The sequence below is a fragment of the Cebus imitator genome, unplaced genomic scaffold (genome assembly GCF_001604975.1).
Source record: "Cebus imitator isolate Cc_AM_T3 unplaced genomic scaffold, Cebus_imitator-1.0 Scaffold52, whole genome shotgun sequence".
NCBI lineage: Eukaryota > Metazoa > Chordata > Mammalia > Primates > Cebidae > Cebus > Cebus imitator.
Genome location: NW_016107367.1, coordinates 8,097,327 through 8,105,564, shown reverse-complemented (window position 1 = coordinate 8,105,564; position 8,238 = coordinate 8,097,327). Strand labels below are relative to the sequence as shown.

Genomic DNA, 8,238 nt, shown 5'->3' with positions numbered 1-8,238 from the left:
AAAAAAAAAAAAAAAGAAAGAAAGAAAGAAAGAAAAAAGTAGGAAAAAAAGACAAACTGGTAAGGAAGAAAAAGTCCAAGATTTTTTGATGCTGCACTTGTGATTTCCAATGCTGCCTCTAATTCCTTCTGTGATTAACGCAATCTACCACTGTTTAAAAAAAAAAAGACATGGGGAAAGGAAAAAAAAAATTATAGAAAGGTTTCTATGGGAACGGGAAGTTCACTTTTAATGGTTCAATCACCCAAAAGACAATTGCTTTATTTTTCTCTCTTCCCCTCAGACACAGGGCAGATGTGATCTACAGCTTGTGGGCAGACGGACTTTGTCCAAAGCCTCAGCTATTCCAGTGAAAAATTAAATGCCAGAGTGTTCCACAGGTCAGGGAGGGCAGTTCATGGAATCTGGGCCTCTTGGGCAAAAGGTTGCTTCCCCAGAGCCGTAGCTCTGGTGAGACACCCCGCCCCTCCCATGAGGCTGTGGGGTCAGCAGGCCACTCAGGGCCGCTCTGATGCACAGGCCTAGCTGCTGACATGTGATTCCGTGGTGAAATCTCTCCCTAGATCTGCTGCCAACTGGACAGAGGGCTTCCCTCCCACTGCTGACAAGCCGTTTGCGAGATGGGCTTTGGTTTCACCTGACCCCTGAACACACTTGTTCCTTGGTACAAATGGGCATGGGTGGAGCCCAGAGCCCCTTGTTTGCCCCTATTGCGGGCCGGCCACTAAACCTCCCCAGGTACCTTCAACTTGTCAGCCAAGGACAAGTCAAGAATGCACATCATTTACAATGTACACCCATATAGCGAAGCTTATGAAATGCAACATTTTCCACCCAGGACACTTGGTGGAAGTGAGTCTCCAGCGGTCAGCAGTGAAAAGAATCTAGGATGCAGCCGGCTGTGCTTAGTAGAGCCCAGAGTCACACACCAGCCGTCCATGCATGCATGCCAGGGGCTGGAATGTAGATAGCGCTAGATGGGCAACTGCCAGGCCCGCCACTCCTTGACCACCTTCCCAGAGGTAGATTTGAGCCTCAGATAATCCCAACCCTCTCATTTTGCAAATGAGGAAACTAAGGAACAGCAAGGGAGAGAGATTTTTCAGAATCTCACGGCAAGTTCACAACAAAGCCAGGACGCCGGCTCAGGCCTTGAGCCTTTGGGTCTTGGCTGCGGCTTCCCCGGCTGCACTACGCCCCACCTGGAAGAGCCCCTGGAGAAAAATCCACACCATGAGATAGGGACAGAGCTGGCACTAGACCACGGCCTTTTGCCTGTAACCAGGAGTGAACTCAAAGCCCGGGGCCTGACCCCAGCCACAGCCAGAAAGAAACTTTCTACATGATGATTCATCCCTTAGAACGCAGCCACAGCCCCAGGGGTAGTGCCCTGGCAGGCAGTTCCTTGACAGGAAACCTCTGCATTTGGTTTCCTTTGGATTTTTATGTAGAAATCTTCAGCGCACTTGCTGTGCCCTCTAAGAGCTGGGGGAGGTGGGAATGGGAAAGGTCCCTCCTTGGCTCTATCCCTTCTCTGGCTGCTGGCTCACAGTGACCACAGCGGCATCCCCGTCCCACTGCTGTGTGCTCCCCTGCTGTGTGAACCGAAGGGCTAGAGTTAGACAGGTAAACAGGGGGAGATAAGGAACTGGAGGGGCGGGCTGTGGGTGCAGGAGGCGGTGGAGTTATGGGAGAGAAGGTTGGTGTGGCATCCTGAGCCAGGCCACAGGTGACCTTGAACAACAGGCCCCAGGGCTTGGACTTCATCCTGTAAGCCAGTGCAACCTAGCCTTTTTCTCATGGTGACATAGGACCATAGTACCATTTGTCCTGGGGTGGACCAAAGAGCTGCCGCGGCCCCCACTCTGCGGCCCTCAGCTCACGGGTTGGGAAGCTCTGCTGCAGGTCACAAAACCTGCTGGTGGCTTTAATAAAGTGCTCCAGTGGCTGGGTGGTGGGTGGAAAGCTGTAAAGAAGTCAGTCACCGCGGAGTCTCGCAGGAGGAACGCAGGTGCCTGGGCCTGAGGCAGCAGAACAAGAGAAAGTGGGCCAGGGCTGATCCTTCTGAAAGCGCAGGCCCTGTCGTGCCTCTGAGCCTGCCTTGAAGCACTTCCAGTAACTTCTCTCCCTTCTGCTCTGTGCAACGCAGAACCTACGCAGTCAAGTTTCTGGCCTTCAAAGTCCAGGTCAAGAATGACAGCATCAAAGCCCCAAAGCACCAGAACGACAGGGGACGGCCCAAGGCAGAACTGACCGCTGCACCGCTAGAATCAGAAAATTCAAGCTCCAGTCTGGCTGGGTGCCCATGACAGTTTCACGTTCCTGAAAGGCAGAGACTAGAACCAGCTTTCATCCCCAGTGTCTGAAAGATGCTACGTGCTAAACAGCGCAGAGAAGGGCTGTGGGTTATTTGGGTGCTGGAGGCTTCACACATGAACGAAACCTTCTTTAAATTCTGGCCCAACATCCCTTTTTGTCCAATAGTGCAGTGACCCCCAGAACTGGTGGAGCACTGAGCTGGACCCTGAGGCTCAGGCAAAAAGAGAGGGAGCAGCCAGAACAGGTTGTCTTTGGAAGGACACCGGAGCCCTCGTAGCCAACAGCCAGGCAGGGAGCTAAGGCATAGACCTATTAACTCACCACCTCTAGCGTCAATTTGAGAAAATATGTCCCTGCCTTCCAATATGGCTCCAAGGAATCGGGGACCACCTGGCAGAGGCTGCCAACACCTGCAATTCCATCTTCTCCTCTCCAAAAAGGTCAACAGCTTGGACCACCCCCGTTTTCTTGCAAGGGACCCTGTGAGGGTGGCACAGGCCGTCTGCCCAGAGGGATGTGTCCGTGCTCTTTCCAAGGGCTCCTCCTTGACGAAGGCCTTTATTAGCAATGCATGTTAACATATGCATGAGAACCGTATCTGCTCCAGAATCAGACAAACGAAGGTGAGAGGCAGGCCTCTTGGCAGGGGCCATCATTCTGCCCAGCTCACCCTGACCTCCACAGACAGGTCTAGAAATCTTCATTCCAATGTTTTTTGTGGGGCAGAAGAAATCATACTGCATGGATTTCAGAATCCCACAGTTCAGGGCGAGAGATCAAGGCCTAGGACGAGCAAGTGAGCAGAGGCCAAGCTACCTCTAAGTCAACTTAAACACATAGATATATGAAAAGATAGAAAAATAAAGCTCTATTATTAAACCATTCTTCCCTGAAATGCAGTATCCCAGAGGCCATAACCTCAGGGCTACCTCATTACTGACCCCAGGATTACCCCAACCCAGGGCCCCAAGAGAGTTGAAGCTTTCTGAAAAGAATCAGGAATGCCTGACCCTGACAGCAGCTGCTGCCTGCAGATGGAGGCCGGGAATCCTTCTCAAGCCCTATGATTACAGATCCGTAAAATCCCGCTGCGGCCCTCCTTCCATCGCCACGACTGTGGCTACCTGTGCTATAAGCAGGCACTTAAGTTTTAGCAGCAGCCCCTCTGCCTGGACTCCACCTGCCTCCCTCAACTGCCACCTGCACTGAGTTCAGAAGAACAAGACCCCGCTGGAGGCCCCCAAAGCTGATCATGCAGGCACAGAGCAGCCAGCCGACACCCGATAGCCAGTTATGGCAGATGCTCTAAGCTCAGTGCAGAGCACCTTCTGGACTTTGCCCTTTGGCTGAGACTTCCTGAGTACCACAGAACCAAGGAGAGAAAATGCCTATTAAGCATTCAGTCAGGAAACTGAAGGAAAAATCAAGAGAAGACAGATGCTGGCCCCCAACTCCACTCCCAGACTCTTCTCAGCAATGCTAAGCAAAGCACAAAACCTGACACAGTAACTCTACAGTGCTAATGTCCCCCAAAAGACATGGACAGCTTCATTCATTCATAATAGACCCAAACTGCACACAACCCAAAGGTCCCTCAACAGGTGAAAGGATCATCAAACGGTGGCGCATCTACACCATGGAATAGTACTCAGCAAAAAAGGGAACTCCAGATACAGGTGACAGTACAGAGGAATCACACCAGCACAATGCTGAAAAAAAAAAGGCTGGGGTACATCCTGTAGGATTCAATTGAGTATCAGGTTCTAGTGGCAAAAGTAATTTTCAGTAATGAAGATCAAGTTAGTACCCTTGGTTGTCAGGGGCTGTGTTACTGGCTGGGAAGGAGGAGCTAGGGTACTTGACCATCTAGGGTACTGGAAATCTACATCTTGATCTGGGTGATTGTTACACAGATGTACCCATATATAAAGTTTTGTCGAATTTAAAAATATGTGCACATTTATACATATACATATACATTTAAAAGTTTGTTTTTTAAATGGTGAAGCCTGTTGATGCTTACATTGTAACTGACAATTCCCTAAAAGTGAGGACAGTTCACTGGGAGCTGAGGGGGAGGAGCCTACTCAGTGAACTCCTACCCAACCTCCAGGACCCATCTCAAATTGTCCCTATTCTGTGAAGCCTTCTCCCACTGTTCTGGTTGTAACCTAATGCCCATATTGCCGGGCATCTCTTCACAACGTCAGTCTTCTCTAAACCAGGAGCTAATCCTGGAGGAATGCAGGAACTTGTTGCACCAAGCATTGGTTAGTATGTGCTTATTAAATACCCAAAGATTGCCTAAGAACAGATATACACACACACACACCCTGACAGTTAAAACAAAATGGTATCTCAGCAGAAGACACTAATGCCCACCCCCAAATAGGAAGTCAGTTTTTCTAAGGCAACAGGATCCAGGCTTGGCTTATCATCAAAAGAGACACTTTCAACATCCCCAGCCCAAGCCTCCTCCTTTAATCACGGCCAGAGAGATCAGAAGAGCACAGAGCAAACAGTTTCCAGTGTCCACCCCAGGAGGCTACCAACTCCTTTTTGAGGTCACCTCTGCCAGCACTGTCCTTGCCCAAGCTAGGGGCGGGCCAGATCCACCTGGGCTCCCAGGAAACATTCCATCAGGTGTAATGTTTAAACCTAACTGCTCCGCCATCCCCCAGCGGCTGGGGCTCCCTGCCCTCTAACAGTAGCCACTGCCCTTGCTGGGGGAGGGCACCAACAGCCCCATCACCTCTCTGCCCAGGCCTCCCAGCTGGCTCCCAGCCCCTCCTAACCTTGAACTCTCTAGAAACCCATGCCTGCAGGCGAAGCAGCTACAGAAACTTCACCTGTACAGGTCAAGGTGGGTGAAGAAGGGCCGGAAGTGGTGTTCCATCCAGTTCTGCAAAGCCCACGTATTTAAAAAAGAAGAAGAAGAAGAAGAAAGAAGAAGAAGAAGAAAGAAGAAGAAGAAGAAGAGGAGGAGGAGGAGGAAGAAGCAGCAGCAGCAGCAGCAGCTGGAAATACACTTCCACGAGGAAGAGCTCTCTTTTGGGTGGGTAGGTTGTGGGAAAAATTATGGGTGACTTTTTTCCTTCAAATATTTTTGTGCTTTCTAAGTTTCCACATTGAATAAATTCTTTTGAAAGAGAAACACACTTCATGTGTGGCACCGCCACCCCCAGCCGCTCTACACCACGGGAGCTTCTGTTTCACCTCTTCTCAGCTGCCTCCCAGGTAGACGCCCTGGTCCCCATGTCCTGTGCCCAGGCAGGGTCCGCGTGGTGGCGGGCTGGACTCTCGCGCTCTCCCTAGTTGGAGTCCTGATCTTGCAGGGGAGGGGCAGCTCCCTCAGCAAAGTGGACACTGGAGATGGGTGCTTGCCTGACCTCACCGATCCGATCCGCACCCCTGACCTCCTCTCCCCAGCTCACCCCCTGAATTCAGCGCCGCCCACCATTCAATTCCCCTTGCTTCGAAGGTACTTAGAAGTGCGCGAACTCTTACACTCTCTCTCTCTCACACACACACACTCACACACACACACACACACACACACACACACACACGGAGTCGCACTGTCTCCTCCCCTCCCTGACCTGGGCCACCGCCCCCAAGAGCCCAAACACAAACTTCTCCAAACTCGCAGCGGTGGCTGGAGGGAGTGGTGACGTCCCCCTAATGAAAATGCGAGCCCTGTCCCCCCAACACACACACGTGTGGCGCCCCACCCCCTGGGCAATTGTAAATCTGGCCGGGCCCGACGCCCTGAGGCATGGGGGCGGGTGTCCAACTCCAGCCCCCCACCTCAAGGCAAATGACAGGAACCGTGAGCTGCCCGCGAGCGGGGGCGGCGCGAGGGAGTTGCCAAGTGTTGGAGCGGCGACCCGGGCTCCCCGAGCGTCCTGCCTGGCGATCCCGGGGCGAGCCGGGGCTGCGTTACCTTGCAGGTTCTGCACTCGGATGTCGCTGATCTGCCCGATGAGCTCCTCGCGTTGGAACCAGTCCCACTCGTGCGCAGCCATGAAGCGCGGGCGGGAGGGCCCGGGCCAGGGCGGCGCGGGCTGCGGGCGCGGAGAGCCTGGCGGGCGGGCGCACGAGCGGCACGCACCCGGCGAGGGCGCCGCGGAGCTGGAGCGGCGGCGGGAGCGGGCTGGGCGCGGGAGGGGCGGGCGGCGCTGTCGGGGCCGCCCCCGCCGCTGGCGGGCAGCGAGCGGGCGCGGGGCGGCGGGTGCGGGGCGCCGGGCTCGCGCTCACTCCCCCGTGCGGGGGCGGGGACCCCGGGAGGCGGGGGGCGAGGGGCGGGGCGGGGCGGGGCGGGGCCGGGGCGGGAGGCTGGGTCAGGCTGGTTTCTTTTTTTTTCTTTCCGGGGTGTTTGTTGGTTGGATTGTTTGGTTGCAAACCTGCAGTGATGAGACGCGGGTCCCGGCCCCCAGATTGTGATGTCTCAATCAATTGCCGGGTGACGCAACTGGGGGTGAGCCCGCGGGTCCCAGTACCTGCTCCAGGAGGCTGCGCGCAGCGCCTCCCTCCCGTCCGGATAAGACGCCCCCTCCTCGGGTCCCTTGTCCCCTGCACATTCAGGAGAGGCAGCCCCCACTAACAGGGACCAGGACCCGAGTCCTGTCCATCCCCGAATCCTGGGAGCCCTGCGTGGGGAGAGTCGAGGGCCTGGGTCGGGGGCAAACTAGGGTGGAGATGAAGTTGTGGGAGCTCCAAAGTGGGGGGCAGCGGGAGAAGGGCCTCCTTCGTTGGTTTAAATACTAGGAGCCTTTCCGGTCCAGAGATGTGACCCCAATTTTTAGGAAGGAGCGAGAAGCAGGCCACTCCTAAGAGCTGGAGTACGCAGTGGGGTGTCCGGCCACTAAGTCTCCAAGTGACCCTCTCTGGGGTCACTTGAAATGACTGAAAATGCCAGGCTTGACCTTCCGGTCCCCTCCCCCCCACCTCCACTGTTTAGAGAATTCCTGGATCTTATCTTGTTTGGGGCCGACCATGCGGTTTACACTGCGTAAAAGTGAGACCCTACAGTTACCGAATTTGCCCAAGGCTGAAGAATGACCTAGGAGCAGGAAGTCCCAGCCCCTGCTCCCAGCTCAGTGCTTGGTCCCCTTCTGTAACAACTAAAAATGGCTTTAAATATGCAGTAAAAGAGAGGGGGGAAATGGACAGGGCTCACTGGGCGTTTAAACACAGGGCCTGTGTGCATCACTGCTCTGTTCACAGCAATGAATTCTGGAAACCCGGCTACTCACTAATTACCCAGTAGCTATGGAGGTCCCCGTGAAGGACAGGCCTGTGTCCTTGAGGCAGGCTCTGAAGGAGGGTGAATCTACCCTCAAGTCATCCATGGGGGCGGGGCTGCAGTGGCCATTAAACAAGGAAAGGAGATCACTGAAGTGCACTCCGGAAAGGAGAAAGTTTGGGTTAAGGAACTGGGAATGGGGGTGGAGGGCAGCAGAGGTCTCTAAAGACTGACCTTGAAGCTGAGCCCTGAAGGAGGGGAGGAACCCCCACTGGGACAGCAGTTTGGGCGGGGGTGGGGGGAGGGGGATCAGTGGAGACAGAAGTTGAGGCCCCCTCAGGGGCTCCAGGGTTCCAGGGCTTGAGGCAGGAACTTCCTCCTGCTGGCTTGATTCTTAATCTTGTGGTCATTTCACACTCCAAGGAGCAGGATCCCTTTCTTCGTCCTGTCCCGTGGAGCCAGGGCAGTAGTAGCAGCCAAGCTAATTTTGCCCCATCTGCTAGCCATCTCCCTGTTTTTACACTGCAATTTATTTTCCATAGTTGCTGTGGGGTGAAGTTGTGCTGAAAACCATTTTCTTTACAAAGCAGAGAGCTGAGAGAATCAGCCCTCTCCATCCTGAGAAAGGTTGCTGGGAATCTGGCTTTAAGCCATGGGCCGTGTGGATGTCAGCT

At 54.2% G+C, this 8,238-nt stretch overlaps 1 protein-coding gene across 4 annotated transcripts in view; it reads right to left on the bottom strand.

Moving 5' to 3' along the window:
• Positions 1–6,450, bottom strand: part of CLMN (calmin) — a 131,580-nt gene extending 125,130 nt beyond the window's left edge. For all 4 annotated transcript variants that reach the window (XR_005200190.1, XR_005200191.1, XM_017528188.2 and 1 more), the window contains exon 1: positions 6,263–6,450. Coding sequence is in view for 2 of the 4 variants with exons in the window: in XM_017528188.2 (XP_017383677.1) it covers positions 6,263–6,344 (82 nt within the window). In the remaining 2 variants the exon portion in view is untranslated. The remainder of the gene's footprint in view (positions 1–6,262) is intronic.
• Between the last annotated feature and the right edge of the window lie 1,788 nt (positions 6,451–8,238).